This window comes from Chiloscyllium plagiosum, chromosome 7 (genome assembly GCF_004010195.1).
Source record: "Chiloscyllium plagiosum isolate BGI_BamShark_2017 chromosome 7, ASM401019v2, whole genome shotgun sequence".
NCBI classification, from domain to species: domain Eukaryota; kingdom Metazoa; phylum Chordata; class Chondrichthyes; order Orectolobiformes; family Hemiscylliidae; genus Chiloscyllium; species Chiloscyllium plagiosum.
In genome coordinates, this window is record NC_057716.1 from 670902 (window position 1) to 691137 (window position 20236).

Sequence of the window (20236 nt, forward strand, 5' to 3'; positions counted from 1 at the left end):
CTATCACATTTCCAACGTCCCTCCCCCAAGTCCCTCTTCCCTACCTTTTATCTTAGCCTGGTTGGCACACTTTCCTCATTCCTGAAGAAGGGCTTATGCCCGAAACATCGATTCTCCTGATCCTTGGATGCTGCCTGACCTGCTGCGATTTGCCAGCAACACATTTTCAGCTCTGATCTCCAGCGTCTGCAGTCCTCACTTTCTCCCATAAGCAAAGATGGTTAACTAGATTATGGTACCACTCAGGCATGTTATAATCAAATAACAGAGCAGGATCAATGGACTGAATAATCGATTCCAATTTCAGTGCTCCCATAACAGAATGCTGCAGTGCTATTTAAAATTATCCACATTATTCTACACTTTATTCAATCTCATATCATGCAATGCATAAAGAATTAGATTTTTTGAAAAGCTAAATTGTCAAAAAGAATACACTACAATAGTAAAGGTTCAATGCATTAGGTCATACCTTTAAGCCTGGGAGTTCTGTCCACCCAGTCACCAATGATGGCTCCCAGCAATAATACAGATCCTGCCACAACCAGTCCATAGACAGCAGTCAGAAGCAGATTGTTGCCATAAAGTTCCACCAAAAACAATGACACAGCAAAGTGCCACATCCTATCTCCCTGCAACAAAACACAATTCTGTTTAGCACAAGCCAAACAATACATTCAACAAATATGTACTCCAGTATAACCCAGATAAAAGTCTCTTTTTAATTAAAATTATTTTTTAACATTTAAATTTGCTGAAGTATAGATTAGCATAGTGTGTTCACTGAGTAACCAATTTGAAAATGGCCTACGGTCAAGATACGTATTGAGAAAGCATAATAAGCTATGTCTGTTAATAACATTATACGGAAGACACCAAGACAGATAGTTGACAAGTAGAATGGATGCAATTTTCCCTTCTTGAACTCGGATTAGATTGAAATTAAGATCTCATAAAGGATGAAACAGTGTAAATGTTTTCTATAAATGTTCCATTTTCATTTTAGTTTTGGGAGAATTGGAGAAACAGCAAAGTCATTTTTATTGAAAAAGACATAATTCATCAGGTTTGTCAGCTTTAAGACATAAGGCTGTGAGTTCGAGGCCCAGTCAGGATTTACAGCAAAGCATAAGCAATATGTAATAGTCATTGCATGGTTAGAAGTGTGTTATTAATAGCTTAAACAAGAATCCATCTGATTATTTAAGTGAATGCAAAATATCTCAAGATTACAGAACTCATTCCTCCACCAACATTGTCTTTAATCTCAGTGACATTTGCAGAACCATGCTACGTTACAAATTCTCTGCCATGCTTGCTGACAAAACAATAACAATGACCTTTGAAAGCAAATGACTGTGAAGCATCTTATAAAATCTTCAGAACATGAAAGATGCAAGATATAAATGAAAAATCTTTCTTCTTCCCCCAGTACTGAGCTAGAAGTATGAGGGAATTAAATGCAGCAATTGTTTCTGAGTTAGTGCAATGTAGGGCTGTTTCAGTGTTTTGCAGTGTTCTGAACAACACTGAATTGACAACCAAGCTATTTCAGGAAGTTTCAAACAATCTCTAACACTCAATGAGAAAAGTCTTTGGTAAGAGTTCAAATGATAGCCTATAATGGAAAAAGCTCTGTAGTATAATTAATTACAATAGCTTCCAAATGGCAAAACAGTGGAGTTTGAAGTGAGGACTGATTGAGGGTTATAAAATAATGTGGGTTCTAGATACAGTGAAAAGGTAGAATCTGTTTCCCTTCGCAGAGAAATCAATAACCAGTGGGCATAGAAGTAATTGGCAGAAGGATTAAAGGTGAGTTAGGGAGAATTGTTATCTCCGAGGAGATGGTTTGCATCTTGATCCAATTATCTGAAAAGATAATACAGGAAGAAACCCTCATTACATTTAAAGAATATTTGGATATATATTTGAGGCGCAATAACCTAAAGTGTACTGACCAAGAGCTGCAAGTAGAGAGAAGTGAGAGAGGTTTTTTTAGTTGGCACAGCCTTGATGGGCCTAATTGCTTTCTTCTGTGATGCAAATTTTCTGTTTCTAAGTTTCTGTTCCTAAAAAACTTATACTTTAGGTAAATGCTTTTAGGTCAATCATCTTGGCCTTGAAGACAATCTACATGACCTCTGCACGCATCTTTCTGACCTCAGGGAACATCCTTGCCAGATTTACACAGTGCTGTAATGGTCCATGCTTGACATCTTGCATGCAAAAGTTTTCCCTGGCTGCTGAGACTGCTTTTCATGAGACATTACACAATGAAATCGAATAAATGGAGAATTGTGATGCTATTGTGCCACAAACATAAGGCTTGTTGCAGGATGTGGTTGTCCAGATACTTATGGGAAAGAGAATCATACAAAGCAAACATAAAGGTCTGATCCTCAATTCTATTAGATCATATGGTAGCCATTATATTATCCTGATGCAAATCAGCAGCACATTCTCCCACAATTGTATTATATAATCTATCTGCTAAGTGCCAGCTCAGCACAATAGACACACAGGAACAGAAGTGAGCCATTTAGCCTGTTGATATCTGATCCACCATTCAATGAGACCATGGTTCATCTGTGACCTAACTCTACATATCCCTCTTTCCTTATATCCCTTAATATAACTGATTAACATTAATCTTAGATTTAAAATTAACAGTTAGCCTATCGTAATTGCCATTTGTTGAAGAGACTTCCAAACTAAATTCTGCTCTAGTTGTAGAAGTGTTTATTAATTAAACTCCTAAAGAGGTTGGCTCCAATTTTAGGTTATGCCCCCTAGATCTAGACTCCGCAACCAAAACAAAAGTTTCCTCTATTTATCTTATCAGTTCCCCATAATACCTTGAAAACATTGATCAAGTCACCCTTTACCTTCTAAATTCAAGAGAATATATCTCTAATTTGCATTATTTCTTCTCGTAGTTTAACACTTGGAATTCCAGAAGATCGACATTGTGGTCCTTTCAAGGCCTATATATCTTTTCTAAGGTGTAAGGCCCAGAAATGCTCATAATATTCCACCTATAGTAGGAGCCAAGTTAGCTTTGAGGCATAAAGCTGGGAGTTCGAGACCTAGTCAGGATTTACAGCAAAATATAGAGCAAGATGTAATAAGAAAAACATGATTAGAAACGTGTTACATTTATTTAATTAATTTAACTTAAACCAAGAATCCATTTGATTGTTTAAGTGAATGCAAAATATCTCAAGATTTCTGAATTCATTCCTCAGCCAATATTGCCTTTAATCTGAGTGACATTTGTAGAACCGTGCTATGTACAACTTCTCTGCCATGTTTGCTGACAAAACAATAATGATGACATTTGAAAGCAACTAATTGACTGTGAAACATCTTATAAAATCTTCAGAAAGTGGAAGATGCAATACACAAATGAAAAACTTTTTTCTTCCCCAAACACTGAGCTAAATATATGGGGGAATTAAAAGCAGCGATCATTTCTGAATTAATGCAATGTAGGGCTGTTTAAATGTTTTTTCAGTGTTCTGAACAACAGTGAATTGTCAACCAAACTATTTCAGGAAGTTTTAAACAAAATGCAGTGGAACTGCTTCTCATATATTTTCATTCTAATACTTTCTTTAAAAAATGAAATGGATATCAGGTTAAAGTTACCAACCTCAGTATACCATGGGTAGGTTATCATTTGAATACCTAGTATGTTCTATTTTCAAATAGAAATGTAGTTCCTAGAGGGTGTCACCTCCTGATAAGCTGTGTCAATAAAGTGTGTTTCTTTAAATAAGTTATTTATGTAACATTTGGACTTAGACACAGGTCATAATATGGTAATTATAGATATCAATCACAGACAAAACGTGTTGGGCCAGATTTTCCAAGAAGTGGCAATAACACACAGGTTGCTGCTCTGCTCCATGCTTTTTAAGCAATGAAAGAGCTCTGCTTTTCTGACAGGAAATTCTGATTAGGGCTCCTTCAGAAATGTGGAGCCATACTTTCATTTTGACAAGTTCAAAGGTTGGGAGGATGGCAAACCATGGCCCCCTTTTCACTGCAGGCACTTGCTGTATTCTGTCATTTAAAGGTCCTGCATCACTGACAGCCATGTTGACAGCTACTGTGAAAGAGTAAGTACGAGAAAGTGAGGTTAGGGCACTGGGAGGGGAGGGTGCTAGGTGAGTAGGAAGTCGCAGGCAAGTAAGCAGGCATGCCAGGCAGAGTAGAGGTTTGTGTCAAGTTCCAGGGAGAGCAGTGAGTTGGGTGTCATGTTCTGAGGAAGGCGATTACAGATGTCATGTGAGATCTTCCAGCAGGAACAGGGGATATGTCAAGATGAGGTGGTGAGGAGGGGTGGTCGGGTCTAGCAGCAGAGAAGGAGAGTGTTGTTAAACCTTGGGGGATGCAGAGGTGTGATGATAAGTCCAGAAAGAGGTAATGGTAGTCCAACAGCAGGAGAGAGTTGCTGCAAGGTCTGGAAGAAGAGAGTTAGTGCCTGATCTGGAGACAGAGTGGAATAGGGTCCTGAGGGCCAGGTTAGCTCCTAGGACGAAGGGCAATGAGGGAAGCGGAGGTGTCAGATCCCGAAGGGAAAAGTGGGGCTGCTGTTGTTTCCAGTGGTGAGGAGGTAGGGATCAGATCCTTAGAAGGAGGGGACAGTCAGGTTAGGAGTGGGGGGATGTAAGGGATCTGGGGGAAATGTCATTGAGAATGGGTGTGGCAAGTTATGGGCTCACATGAGTAGTTACTCAACAGTTTGACCAGGTTTTTAAATGCATTTTTATTCTTCAGTAGCTATTTATATAATTGCAGCAGAGCTCTCGAATTCTCAGATATAAATGGATACTTTTGGAACAACTTTCCATATGTTGCGGAACTGCTGAGCGGAATCTTCAATTTACTGGGCAATTCCTTCGGAGTCAGCTATGCTGGGAATGCCGCAGGGTCCCTGTGCACAACTTCCACCTACATGTCAGAAATGATTATTTGAATTTTGTAAAATCTGGACCATTATTTCGATATGCTCATACATTAGGGTGTTGTTTCAAATGCACAGGAACTTACACCAGCTGATAGCAAAGTCTTGCTTTGTTGCTTCTAGTGGTATAAATTAGTCAGGTCTATTTCTGGAAATTATCCCTCACTGGTAACAGGCAATATGGATTGGAATCATAGAGTCATAGATGTTATCAGCACAGAAAAAGGCCCTTCAGGCCATCGGGTCTGCGCAGGATAAAAACAACCATCTAATTATTCTAAGCTCCTTTCCACAGCTTGGCTGATAACTTTGTAAGCTGTGGCATGGCAAGTGTGCATCTAAAATGGTGGATATTCTGCTGCACTGAATTAGAAATGATACTGAACAATGAAACATTGGAAAGCGACCCATCATGTCAGCAAGGCTACAAGATCCACTAAAACAGACAATGTTATGTCTTTTATCCTTCAAATGGTCTGGTTTATCTCTTGAATGAGTCTTTTACACCACAAAAAAAATACAAATACCCGGTATTTGCAATTGCGAAACTTTGATTGAGCACCCAGTTGTAACACAAACTGTGCAGAGTCCTGTACAGATAAAATACATTTATGTAAACTCCACTAGGTTGTCTTTTGGGGGATAAAGACTGTGAAGCACAAAATGTATCAAGAGACTTAAAAGTTTGGAACGTTGCTTTCTGTATAATGTGCCATTGTACAAAAGGAAACTAATCACTCCCAGCTATGTAATTAAAAAGCCATACAAAATGGACAAAGCGGTAAGAATTGAAGTAAACTAGGAATTGTGAAACAGTGTTAGACAGAAACAGAAATGGAACAGAGCATCAATAAAGGGAAGCACAAGCAAAATATGAAGGAAGCTTTCATAATTAAACTAGAATGAAATACAACTCTAAATTATCCAAAATAAGAGAAAGGGAATCCAAAAAAGATTACAATAGCAGATAAAGTTAAAACATTTTGAAGCAGAATTGAAAAATAATCCACTGAAAGAATCTCTGACATGGCTGTTCCCATAACAATATTCTTTGCACTGTAATACTCCACAAATTGCTTGTTTTCAAGTTGTGGATTGAGGAGAGAATGTTGGCCAAGAGCCCTGAACTTCTTTAATTAGTGCTCGGAGATTTTTTCTGTTCACCTGAATATGAGGTCGGCCTTGATTTAATTTTACATCAAAAGACAACAAATCTGATACTGTAGTGCTCCTCAATACTGCCCTTAAGTGTCAGCTGGAATATTTACTCAAGACCTTGGCTATATGTTGAAGATACAGCCTATTGATTTAAAGACGAGAATTGTCCACATTAATATTCACGTCATTTCATGCTCCTTCGCTCCTCAGATCAGTAAGTACTGAGATTGTAATATAAAGTAAAACAGTTTTGATTTTGCCTTTCTAAAGTGTCTACAATTAAGCAGTGATTGAAGTTCTTGTTTGTAGCGAAGGTTGTTGGAAATAGGATTGAATTCTGTATCAGTATACTCAGTTAGAGCCACAACACCCCCTTCTCTAAAAGACTGAGATTTTCATCTCCACGTGAGGTGAGTTTTCTCCACTCTCCTCTTAGGCACACGTTCTTGATCAGTCTTCAGCTTTTCAGTTCAAATGCCACCTCAGGCTGTGGCTCCACAGACTCAAATTTGCTGCATCTGTATTTTTTCCCCCTTCTAATTTCATCAAAGGGATTTCATAGACTTGTAAAAGAGTGTCAGATTTAATGAACCAAAGAACATCCTTTCCATTTGACTTATGCTGGTCTTGGGACCGTTGTCCAGAATCACATAGTTGCTCTCTCCTATTTTGATGACAAGCTTATATCATATAGTCCCTTTTGAATGGGGGACTTTTATATATTTTTTTGAAACATTCAATTAGGTCAGACCATCTGTGCACGAAGGTAACTTTCCCAAACATTGAAATGTGTGTTACAGTATTTCAAATCAATACCAATACCACTGTAAAGTGTCACTATGATGTCCTCTAGTCCACATCTGTGCCTGCAAATGTAACTGTATTTGAGAAGATTCTCACTGTTTACCTCTTCTACATGAACGATTGGCAGTTCACTGTAAGTGCTGACCAGAGAAAATTCTTACACCAAGCTAATTTTGATGTTTCAACATAACCACCACTAGAGGATTCCTTACCCAGCTAGTTGCTACACAGTGAAAGCAAAACAGAACCGAAGAAAGCAACAGTCGAAGTTTTGCAGCTGAACTTACCCATGTTGACAGTCCATGGCAAAGGTAAATAAGAAAGCCAGTCGTCTTGAAGTATCCAACAAATGAGACTATCGTTTAAAGGACAAGAAAAATACACATTTCAATGAAGTCAATTCAAAGAGCATGTCAGGTACTCCATTAAAACATTTAATACCGTAGGTTGAATATTAAATATTCTCAAATAATTTCCAAAATGCTGCATTAAAAGTTTAAATGTAAAGCTTTCCAAATGCTGTATAGTCAAAGCACTTACCGCAGCAGCTCTTCTTAGACGTGCTTTCAGTCTTCTCCATATTTCAAGGTAATTTTTGTTACGTTTAGAAGGGTTCTTAACGGGATTCTGATTCTTTCTCTTAATTATAGTTTTCTTTAAAAAAAGATCTGATTTCGAATGTACCCTATAAACAGTTTCTGAAAAGGCAAGCGCCGCTGGTTGTTATAATTAGAATTTCCAGACTTAGCTAGCACTGTAGCTGAAGTCGGAAAAGTGTTGTTGCTAAAATATAATGTTAGCTCTAACCCCTCGCAGCCATGAGACCAGCCGCACGGTCCGGCTCCCAAAATTGAACAGTTCACATCATTTGGGAGTTTTGAAGTCTCTGTTCAAAGGTATTTCCTGAGGAGAGAGCCCGGCCCCGTGACGTGTAGCTTACATTTGCCAACTGACAACTAAAGCCATGCAAATGGTGAGCTGGAGCGTCAGCACCAGGACGAGTGCACACTCAGTGGCTCAGCACGACCAGCCGCATCGCTTCCGCGTACGCCGCACGAGAAAGGGCTGTGCCCAGCATTTTCTATTCCTTCAGTTGTATTTTCATTTGGGGCTTGGAGAAACTCGAAAAGACTGTAACGTCATCGATCACTTCCAGTGTCCAATACTATAGGTGTAACAGGAATACCGTAACGCAACGGCGCAATGGGGTCTTTGCCTGTCCAACACTGTTTACAAATTAGCATCCAGTTGTATTTAATGTTCTCCATATTTTCCGGCCGTGGAGATGTACAGAATGGAAGCAGACTGTTTGATCCAACTCGTCCATCAGTTCAGGCAGCATCCGAGGATTTTACTGCTCCTCGGATGCTGCCTGAATTGCTGTGCTCTTCCAGCACCACTAATCCAGAATCTGGTTTCCAGCATCTGCAGTCATTGTTTTTACCAACCCGTCCATGCCTACCCAATATCCTAAATTAATCTAGTCCCATTCGCCAGCATTTGGTCCAAATCCCTCTAAACCCTTCCTATTCATGTACCCATCCAGATGCCTTTCAAACGCTGTAAGCATTCCAAATCCCTCTTGCTTGCTGTCTCTCCATGGATGCTGCCTGACCCGTAGGGATCTCCAGCATTTTTTGTTTTTATTTTTAGTACATATTCCAGCATTTGCAGTAATTTGCTGCTACTTTGGCCAATCACCCCATCTATGCCCCACATGATTTTATAAACCTCAATGATGTTGCCCCTCAGCTTCCCACATTCCAGAGAAAATAGTCCCAGCCTATTCACCCTTCTCTACAGTTCAAACTATCTATTCCGGCAGCATCCTTGTAAATCTTTCCTGAACCCTTTCAAGTTTCACAACATCTTGCTGAGAGCACAGGGACCACTAGCCAGATTACCCCAGAAATAATTCACCATTTGAGAATTTACTTCTACTATTTAACTGTAAATATTACTATAACCAGAACATTAATAGAAGTTTAAACCAACAAATCCATACTGTATGAGTTAATCATGTCAGTTTAAAGTGGATTCTCATTAAATGATACTGTGCTACAAGAAGTGGAGTAGATGATGCTATAAATGTCCAAAGTAATTTCAATGTAAATTTACTCACCCTCCCTCTAATACCTAAAACTTGTTTAAAGTGATGCTGAAGTCACTTTGTGGCTTTTCTTTTGTTGAATAACTAAAAAGAGCAATATTGTAGTGATCTATCATATTACTGGCATAGTCAGATATAGTGAGACTATAAGACTTTTTAATTTAATCAAGGGATGTGGGGCATCCTGGATGGGTCAGCATTTATTGCCCATCCCTAATTGGCCAGAACGTTGTTAAGGTTCAACTATTGCTATGGGCCTGGAGTCACATGTCAACCAAAGTAGATAAGGCCAGCAAATTTCACTCCCTAGATGACATTAGAAAATCAGATGGGTTTTTACAAAAATCTAAAGTGGTCACATGCTTCCCATTATGCTGGCTTTTTATTCAATTAAAATTTTACTGTGTATCATGGTCCCCAGAGGATTGGCCTGGCATTCTGGATTATGAGTCCAGTGACATCACTGCTACACCATTGTCTGCCCCAAAGAAACAAAGTGTGAAAACCAATAAAAGCTGTTTGGTATTTGAAAATAAGATAGGGGTGATGCTTGACATGTCATTCACCAAATTTTAAACTTCCTGACCTTTATGATGCCGACCTTTATGATGCACTGAATCCCCAACATTTTCCTTTGCTGAAACAATTGCTTGCACCATTTTAGCAAGCAGAATATATTATATTGATCCAAGATTACCAGAACTGACATTCACTCTTACTTTTATATTTCATTAACATTTGTTAAATCATGATAAGACTTACACATTAAGAATGTGATTCTAACATTTTTATTAGGTTTATGATGATGCTGTCACTTTAAAAAGGTAATTTTATCTTTAGCTTTTTTTGAAGAGAGGTCAGGCAGAGACACTGAAGAGTCCAGGAAGTAACCGTTCCACAATGGAAGGGGAGTGGACAGTTTTCCCAGTTCTAGTTTTTCTAGTTTGCTTTTTGCTGTAGCAGTCACAAAATGTTGGAGTCCAGAAGAGTTGCCAGCTTCAATAAAGGATTCCTCTGACTTTCTCTGAAATCTTTCCGTTCTGTCCGCAAGAATCGGTTTGAATTTACCTTTTTGCCAAGGGGATGTTTATGAGATGTTACTGTTTTGGAACAGTTAATTAGTAATAGTTACTGTATTGGGGCGGTTATGTTTTCCAATAGTTAAGTTATTCTGAGTTCCACTTTCTTTTGTTCTTGGTTCAACTGTAGTGCTTAAATAAACTCTGTTTTGCTTAAAGCCGAGTGGTTTGACCAGTTGCATCACATCATATCACACCCTTTCAAAAAGGAAAATATTAGGGTCTAGACTACCTTCTTAAAATATTTTGAGGGATTCTGGTCTGGCCCAAAACAGGTTTCAACAAGCTTGTGAAATCATACAAAATGCCTTGAAATTTAAATATTAGAGTAAGTTTTCATCTTAATAGATAAAAGAATTCAGAATTTCTGACAGGCAGTTTAGGTATAATGGAATAACATAGAGAAAAATAATTCCATTGTAGCTCATTATTGATGAGGTTACCTTAAGTCCTTCACAGAACTTTCAATTGATGAAAAGTCATCAATTTAAAAAGTTAACTCCGTCTTTCTCTCTCTCTCCACAGATGTTATCTGATCTGCTTGAGTATTTCCAAATATTCTATTTTTATTTTTAGATTTACCGCATCTAAAGTATGTTTTTGTGAGTGTTTATGGTACTTTTCAAGACTAACTCAAAATGTGAAAACTACTTCCCCTGATAAGCAAGAATTGTGCCTTGTCATTGTAGATAATTGAGGAAGGAGAAATGCACAAATGTAAGGAACATATTGTGAAACAGAATGGTCAGAAAGGTTTGACACAGGCAATTCTGCAAAGCAACCTAGCTGCAAAAAATCATTCATTTAGAGTAAACAGGAAGGGGCACAGGATATCAGAAATATCAAAATGTTAGGACTGCTGCTTTACAGCACGGGTAGTGTACATTGATGGGGAGCACAGCTGCACTGGCAAGGATTGCAGCAATTTAATGCCTTCATCCTTTTTTAAAAAAGGCCACCCTAGTTATTATTAGGTAAGACAACATTGAGGAAGTAAATCAAAAAGTGTGATGCTGGAGACCTTCACTAGGACCAGGCTATTCTTTTCCTCATATATTGTGCTAATTTGACTTAGCGACGGATGGGGAAAAACATCAAATAATGTGCATGTGCTGTCAGAAGAAAAATATATGTTCCTCTTCTGTGATTGTAGGAGCAGAAGAATATAGGACACCATGGTCAATTGTCCATGAGCAATCCAGCATTATCATACAAATCAATTTCCCATATTTGACACTGAATGACAGCACAAGTAAGGCACTGTGTACATATCCTTACTCAGATAAAAATAACATCAGATACTACTTTCCAAAGTGCTGCTTCCTGGCTTCTTTCTTCCCATATTCTCTCCCCAAAGTACAGATCTCAGACACTTAGCTGTTGTGTTATCCCCACTACTGAAAGAGATTGAATGTAGCTCCATGCTGTTGGTTAATATTTTTGCAAGGTAATAGAAATTGACCACTTATTGCAATAGTGTTTGTAGGTGTGACAATGCAGTCACTTTAACAACGTTATTTTGTCCTTGGGGTTTTTTTAAGAGAGGTCCTAAAGGCAGATGTATTGAAATGTTTGGAAAGACCCTAGTTTAACAATGGTAGGGCAGTGGCCAGTTCTCCCAGTTGAGGTTTTTTTTCTAGTTTTGTTTAGTTGTAACAGTGAGAAGTTGCTGGTTTAGCTGTAGTGGAGAAGCTGCTTCAGTGCAGAGAAAGGTTCCAACCTTCAACAGATGATTCCTGGCTGACATTTCTCTCTGAAGTCTCTCCTGCCTGTGACAACCTGTGTTTGAATTTATTTTTTACCAAGGGGTGTGTTTATGGGATGTTACGCAAATTGGAACAGCTTTTTAGTTAAGTTGCTGTGTCGGGTCAGTTAAATTTTTCAACAGTTGAGTTATTCTAAATTCCATTTCTTTTGTTTATGTTTCAACTGTAGTGTTTAAATAAATTTTGTTTCACTTAAAGCTGAGTGATTTAACCAATTGCATCACACCTGGGATATCCACTACATATTTGCCTTTGAAATAAGAAAAAGTTAGGGTCTAGGCTAGTTTATTAAAATATTTTGAGGGGGTTTGACCTGGTCCATAATACAGCTGGTAAACGACTACTGCTGAATCTCCTTAGCTTTAAGACAAAAGGCAGTGAAACAAACAGAATGAAGACAGGAGTCACACTTTGTAGCAGAGAAGAGTGAAGCCAGGAGTAGCACTTCAGAGGAAAGCAGAGAATAACATGTCAGTTTTAAGTAAAGGAGGAGAAAGGACAGTACAAGCATTGGCTGATGGTGGGAAAGGAATACATCTAATGAATTAGGGAAAGTGATGGTTAGGAGGAGCAGAAGAAAATCAGCATGACTTTATTATGAAGGTGTAGGTGTGTACTGTACGTTTAAGAGAGAAAGGAAGCTGGCAAGGACTGAAAGCACAGAGTGTGCTGAACAATTTAAAAATTTAACATTTAGTTGACACTAATAGCCAGTGCTGAGTTGTGTAGAAACAAATTCAAATTCAGCCAGTCAGTTTAAATTATGCCCCAGTGACCAAAGTCCAATTGAATTTGAACTTAATGTTTTGTTGATATCAAACCAATGAAATGATCCAATGTTTTGAGGTATAAAACCAGACATTTTGAACAGTTAGGGGGAGATCTGCCGAGAGCACCAACAAAATAGACTGCCAACCAAATAGCTCGCTGAAAGGTACCTGTCCACAAGTAAGTTGTGCAGCAGAAGACTGAAGAAGAGATGAGCCAGAAAAACCCAGAGGAAAATCTACAAAGGAGAATTGACAAAGCTGACTGATTTTGAAGCGTAATTAATTTTTTGTAAATCTTAATTGGGGTTTTTTAATCAGACCAGTATTGTAGAGTGGGAGGTAAAAGATAGCTTTAAGAGAAATGAGTTGTAAATAGTAGTTCTAATGTTCTCTCTTGGACTTAAAGAAGAAAATTGTTAATTTTTATTTTAAATAGTGAAATCTGGGATAGTTCTTTGCCTCTTGAAATTTAACAGGTTATGATGTGAGGTGAACTTCTCGGTGTGTCGGGTTTAAATTAGCAGAGGGGTTTACCCCATGTCATAAGAGTTTGGGGGCTCATCGCCAGGATTTGAACTGTTTGGGTCTCGGATTCGTGATTTGGATAGGTTTAGACAGGAGAAAGTGAGGTCTGCAGATGCTGGAGATCAGAGCCGGAGATGTGTTGCTGGAAAAGCGCGCAGCATCCAGGGAACAGGAGAATCGACGTTTCGGGCATAAGCCCTTCTTCAGGAATGAGGAAAGTTTGTCCAGCAGGCTAAGATAAAAGGTAGGGAGGAGGGACTTGGGGGAGGGGCGTCGGAAATGCGATAGGTTCCGACGCCCCTCCCCCAAGTCCCTCCTCCCTACCTTTTATCTTAGCCTGCTGGACAAACTTTCCTCATTCCTGAAGAAGGGCTTATGCCCGAAATGTCGATTCTCCTGTTCCCTGGATGCTGCCTGACCTGCTGCGCTTTTCCAGCAACACATCTCCGGCATAGGTTTAGACAGGTCCAGTCTGAGATTTGGACAGATTTGAATTGATTTCGGATATAATAAGAGCCCAGTAGATTTAAATACTTGCCGATTAGTATCCTAGATCTTTAAATAAAACGTAGGTGAGACAATTTGTTTAATTGTGGTTACTTTTTTTTAGATTAGATTAGATTACTTATAGTGTGGAAACAGCTCTTCGGCCCAACAAGTCCACACCAACCCGCCGAAGCGCAACCCACCCAGACCCATTCTCCTACATTTATCCCTTCATCTAACACTACGGGCAATTTAGCATGGCCAATTCACCTAACCTGCACATTTTTGGACTGTGGGAGGAAACCGGAGCACCCAGAGGAAACCCACTTGTGGTTGGTTAAGTTAAAAGTGAGAGAAATGGCGCTTAAATGGCTAAAGAGGTTCTGGGGTTTGAAAATAATTATCAAATTTGTTAAGAAAGTTTAGAAAGAAAAGACCATACTCTTAGCAAAGAGATTAGAATTGGGTTTAACCAAGAACTAAAGTAAAGCTGAAATTGTAATGGAATTATTCAAATACTTAGGTGTGTCAGAGAAACAGACAAATGCAGTAGAGATAGAAAACCTTAAATTACAACCGAAAACATGGAATTAGAGAATAAACAAAGAGAGAGAAAAGAAAGGGAGAGAGAGAAAGAGAAAGACAGAGAGAAGTAAGAGTGAGAGGAAAAAGAAATAAAGAGAATTTGAACTGGAAAAGTCAGTAAAGTCAAGTTAACAGGATGGAGATTAAAAGAGAAGGTAATGATATGTACAAATATGTCAAAACTCTGCCACATTTTGATGAGAAAGATGTAAAGCCTTCTTTATTTCATTTGAAAAATTGGCTGGGCAGATGGGGTGGTCTGAGGATTTATGGGTAATGCTGGTTCAGACTAAACTGGTAGGCAGAGCTAATGAGGTATTTGCCACGCTGTCAGATGAGGGGTCAAGAGATTATGAAGAGGTCAAACAGGCTATTTTAAGTGCTTATGAATTGGTACCAGAAGCATATAGACAGCAGTTCAGAAACATAAAGAAGGAACCAGGTCACACTTACGTTGACTTCAAAAGAATTAAACATAGTCATTTTGGTTGTTGAGTGTAAGCCTTAAAGGTAGATAAGACCTTTCAGGCTCAAAGACAGATTATTCTGCTGGAGGAGTTTAAAAACTCACTTCCAATAATGGTAAGAATTCACGTGGAGGAACAGAAAATTCAGAAAGTGAGAAGAGCAGCAGAATTAGTATATGAATACATGTTTGTGCATAAGACAAGCTTCCAGCCAGAATTTCATCCTGTGGGGAACAGAAGTTGGGAGAAGAGGGGATCCGACGCTATGAAACAAAGGGTGGAGAACACTGGTAAGTGTCTACTACAGGTTTAAAAAAAAGCCCAAGAGGGTGGAAAGGAAGTAAAAGGCCTCAGGTGTTTCCACTGTGGTGAAGTGGACACGTAAAGTCACAGTGCTGATTATTAAAGAAAGGCACTGTGAGAAAAGATGAAAAAGAAGGGAAGCCAGTGGCATTAGTGAACATAGTAAAGGACTTGTAACAGAATGACAAGACAATAAAAGATATATATAAAAGATATATATGGGAATGCGTACTCTGAAAAGGAGGCAGAGAATATTCCTGAGGGTTGTTATATGAAAGAAAGAATCCTAAGATGAAAATGGAGACCACAGCAGGTTAGTGCAGAAGGGGAAATAGGCTGAAGTGCACCAGATTATGTGGCCAGTAGCATACAGACAGGAAGTGTTACGGGTAACACATGAACTAGGTCACCTAGGGGTACGAAAGACTCTGGCTAAGGTACAAAAACACTTTTATTGGCCTGGAATGCACATGGATATGGTTAACTTTTGCCATATGTATCATATGTGCCAAATGGTAGGTAAGACACAGGCAATATAAAACCAGGACCTTTGTTGCCAATTCCTGCTTTCGAAGAACCTCTCACACGGGTTATAATTGATTGTGTAGGTCTCCTTCCGAGAACTAAAATTGGGAACAGTACTTGTTATCCATAATGGATGTGTCTTCCAGATTTCCAGAGGCAATTACATTTCAGAGTTAATTGCTTTCTTCACGCGGAATGGGCTACCCAGAGAGATTCAGTCAGACAAAGGGTCTAATTTTATTGTTAGGCTGTTTCAGAAAGTCATGGATAATTTAGGAATGCAGCACTGTAAATCAAGTGTGTATCATCCTGACTCCCAGGGAGCTTTAGAAAGGTGGCATCAGACCTTGAAGGCCATGTTGAGAGCATACTGTCAGGATTACCCGAATGATTGAGATAAAGACATCCCATTTGTATTGTTTGCCATTAGAGATGCCCCAAGTGAATCTACTCAGTTTACTCCCTCGAGTTAATATTTGGACGTGAAGTGAGAGGCCCTTTGAAATTAATAAAGAGAAATTGACGGGACCAAAGTCAGAGACCTCACACTTAGATTATGTATTGGAGGTGAGGGAGAGATTAAATCATGTAGTTGAGTTAGCTAAACAGCACATAAAGAGGGCACAGCATAGAATGAAGCAGATGACAGATAAAAACTCTGAGACTCGACATTTTCCAGAGGGGATGATGCGTTAGTACTGTTACCAGTGATAGGAGATCCCTTCAAAGTCAGGTTTAGTGGTCCCTATCAGATTGAGAAAAAGTTAAGTCAGGTGAACTACCTAGTAAAGATGCTAGATAGGAAAAAATAATATCGGGTATGTTATGTGAACATGTTGAAACTGTATTACCCTAGAGAGAAAGCAAGAACTGGAGAAACAGGTGCTTGTTACTGCCCCCAGAGTGAGGAATCAAATCCAGGTGTTGTGGATTTTGATGTGCCTCAAAATATGTTAAAAAATGAAAACGTCCTTGAAGAGTGGGATAGGTTAGTAAGTTATCTGTCTCAACGATTTTGTGTGGATTATCGGAAAGTCAACGCCCTTTCAAAATTGAACTCATATCCAATACCAAGATTGGAGGACTGTATCGAGAAAGTTGGACAAGCCAGTTACACCACTTAATATGTGGTTATTGGCAGGTACCTTTATCAGAGACGATGAAAGAAATTTCTGTGTTTGTAACCCCAAATGGGCTATATCAATTCAAAGTGATGCCCTTTGGAATGAAAAACACACCCACCATACTCCAAAGACTCATGAACAGAATTGTGGCTGGATTAGCAAACAGGGCAGTCTATTTGGATGATGCAGTGATCTTTATCAAATCTTGGATAGATCACATGGTACAGTTGGCAGAGCTCTTTGAATGACTAGAAGAAGCAAAACAGGTAAAAAGTTAAACAAAACTGAATTTGTGAAAGTACAGATGACGTTCTTGGGATGTTACATTGATCATGGAAGGTTGACCCCACAGAACAGAAGGATGAAGGCCAGGACCAACTTCGAAGAAAGAGGTGCTTCGATTCTTGGGACTAAGCAGATGCTATCAGAAGTTTGTTCCAAACTTCAGCGGTGTAGTGGCACAATTAACTGATTTGCTGAAGAAGAACTCAAAGTTTCGATGGAAAGGACAATGCCAGGAGGCATTCAACCATTTGAAAGCAATATTAACCACCACACCAGTTTTAGCTACACCAACCTTTTTGAAACACTTCAAGGTGGCCATCGATGCTAGTGACATAGGGGTTGGAACTGTATTGCTACAGGAAGATGAGGATGGGATTGAACTGCCAGTTGGTTACTTTTCAAATAAACTCAACATCCCCCAGAGGAAGTACTCCATGATTGTAAAAGAATTATTGAGTTTGGTACTGGCCTTACAACATTTTAATGTGCATGTCACGAATAATGTGTCAGAGACAGTTGTGTACATGGATCACAATCCTCCTGCATTCTTGGAATGCTTTAAAGACAGGAATATGAGACCATTTCATTGGCGTCTTATGTTACAGATTTTTAATTTACAAATTGTACATGTTGTGGGTCATAAGAATATAATCGCAGACGTATTATCACAGATTTAACTGATAAAGTATAGATGAAATTGGTATCTATTTAATGTTATATATGTGTGGGAAGACGTTAATATGAACTTAGATTGAAGTCATGTGTATGCCATGGTAATGTGGTTAAAGAATAGAGAAAAAAATGACGCCATCTTTTCATTATAATGGTGAACTTTTTCTTTAGGAGGGAGATGTTATGAAGGTGTAGGTGTGTACTGTATCTTTAAGAGAGAGAGGAAGCTGGCAAGGACTGAAAGCACAGAGTGTGCTGAACAATTTAAAAATATAACATTTGGTTTACACAAATAGCCAGTGCTGAGTTGCTGGTTCTGTGTTATATAGAAACAAATTCAAATTCGGCCAGACCGTTTAAATTATATCCCAGTGACCAAAGTCCAATTGAATTTGAATTTAATATTTTGATGACATCGAGCCAATGAAATCATCCAATGTTTTGGGGTATAAAACCAGACATTTTGAACAGTTAGGGGGAAGAATTGCCGAGAGCACCAACAAACTAGACTGCCAGCCAAATAGCTCGCTGAAAGGTACCCATCCACAAGGAAAGTTGTGCAGCAGAAGACCGAAGAAGAGATGGCCCAGGAAAACCCAAACGAAAATCTACAGAGGAAAATCTACAGAGGAGAATTGACAAAGCTGACTGGTTTTGAAACGTGATTAACTTTTTGTAAATCTTATTCGGGGGTTTTTTATCAGACCAGTATTGTAGAGTGGGAGGTAAAAGATAGGTTGAAAAGAAAGGAGTTGTAAGTAGTAGTTCTAATGTTCTTTGTTGGACTTAAAGAAGAAAATTATTAATTTTTACTTTAAGTAGTGAAATCTGGGATAGTTCTGCAACAGGTCTCGAAATTTAACAGATTACGGCGTGAGGTGAGCTTCTCTGTGTTGGGTTTAAATCAGCAAAGGTGTTTACCCCGTGCCGTAACACTTGGAAAGGATGGAAGGTGTAATATATCTGTACAACTAATATAATTTGGCAGTGAACTAGTACTTGCTGTTCCTATAGTCATGAGCATGAAGAGCTGGAGTGTAATTTGATGCTGCCCACCAGAAATGCAAGCATAAGTTTGACTTTGAACATTTATAGATGCAAGTGAGACAATGGGAATTACAGTTTGAAAAGCGTTGGCCAATATCAAATTCAAGTTTTAGATTAGATTAGATTACATTACATTACAGTGTGGAAACAGGCCCTTCGGCCCAACAAGTCCACACTGACCCGCCGAAGCGCAACCCACCCATACCCCTACATTTACCCCTTACCTAACACTACGGACAATTTAGCATGGCCAATTCACCTGACCTGCACATCTTTGGACTGTGGGAGAAAACCGGAGCACCCGGAGGAAACCCACGCAGACACGGGGAGAACATGCAAACTCCACACAGTGGGTCTCCTGAGGTGGGAATTGAACCCGGGTCTCAGGCGCTGTGAGGCAGCAGTGCTAACCACTGTGCCACCGTGCCGCTCACACAAGTTATGAGATGAATTTACCACAGCAGGTGATGGTGACAAAATACAAAAATATATGAACAAATTTATAGATTGTGAATGAAACTGACAAATAAACTTTGGTTCAGCTAGGTTTAAGGTTGTATATTTTCTAGCATGAATAATTAAGCTACCATCCATTAGAAATATAGTTTTATTGAAATACAGAAGCAGAGGAGCTGGGGGTTACAATTCATGAAAAGTGGTAGCACTTGTTAATCAGGACATTATAAAAAAAATTGAGTGTTCCGTTCTAGAAAATAGAATTAGAGTCATAGAAAACTACAGCACGGAAACAAATCCTTCGGTTCAACTCGTCCATGCTGACCAGATATCCTAAACTAATCTTGTCCCATTTGTTAGCAGTTGACCCAAATCCCTCAGAACCCTTCCTATTCATATACCCATCAAGATGTCTTTAAAATGTTGTTATTGTACCAGCCTCCACCACTTCCTCTGGAAGCTCATTCCATACACGCACCACACTTTGAGTGAAAAAGTTGCCTCTTAGGTCCCTTTTAAATCTTTCCCCTCTCATTCTAAACTAATTCCCTATAGTTTAGAAATCCCCCAACCCAGGAAAAAGACCTTGTCTATTTATCCTGTCCATGATTTTATAAACTTCTATAAAGTCACCCCTCATCCTCCAACACTCCAGGGAAAACAACCCCAGCCTACTCAGCCTCTTCCTATACTGAACTGGTCCTCACCCTTAACAATTTCTCCTTTGAATCCTCCCACTTCCTCCAGACCAAAGGGGTAGCCATGGGCACACATATGGGCCCCAGCTATGTCTGTCTCTTTGTTGGCTACGTAGAACAATCCATCTTCCGTAATTACACTGGCACCACTCCCAACATCTTCCTCCGCTACATTGATGGCTGCATTGGCGCCACCTCATGCTCCCGCGAGGAAGTTGAGCAATTCATCAACTACACCAATACATTCCACCCTGACCTTAAATTTACCTGGACCATCTCTGACACCTCCCTCCCCTTCCTAGACCTCTCCATCTCCATTAATGACGACCGACTTGACACCGACATTTTTTACAAACCCACCGACTCCCACAGCTACCTGGATTACACCTCTTCCCACCCTACCT

At 39.3% G+C, this 20236-nt stretch overlaps 2 protein-coding genes across 2 annotated transcripts in view; one reads left to right on the forward strand and one right to left on the reverse strand.

Annotated features, from left to right (window-relative positions):
• The window catches only part of slc40a1 (solute carrier family 40 member 1), a 59493-nt gene extending 51588 nt beyond the window's left edge, over positions 1-7905 (reverse strand). The window contains exons 1-3 of the mRNA XM_043692831.1: positions 7475-7905; positions 7222-7289; positions 473-632 (exon numbers count right to left, since the gene is read on the reverse strand). Coding sequence (XP_043548766.1) covers positions 473-632; positions 7222-7289; positions 7475-7514 — 268 coding nt within the window. The 5' untranslated portion in view covers positions 7515-7905. The remainder of the gene's footprint in view (positions 1-472; positions 633-7221; positions 7290-7474) is intronic.
• The window catches only part of asnsd1 (asparagine synthetase domain containing 1), a 78717-nt gene continuing 65744 nt past the window's right edge, over positions 7264-20236 (forward strand). The window contains exon 1 of the mRNA XM_043692830.1: positions 7264-7351. The gene's annotated coding sequence lies outside the window, so the exon portion shown is untranslated. The remainder of the gene's footprint in view (positions 7352-20236) is intronic.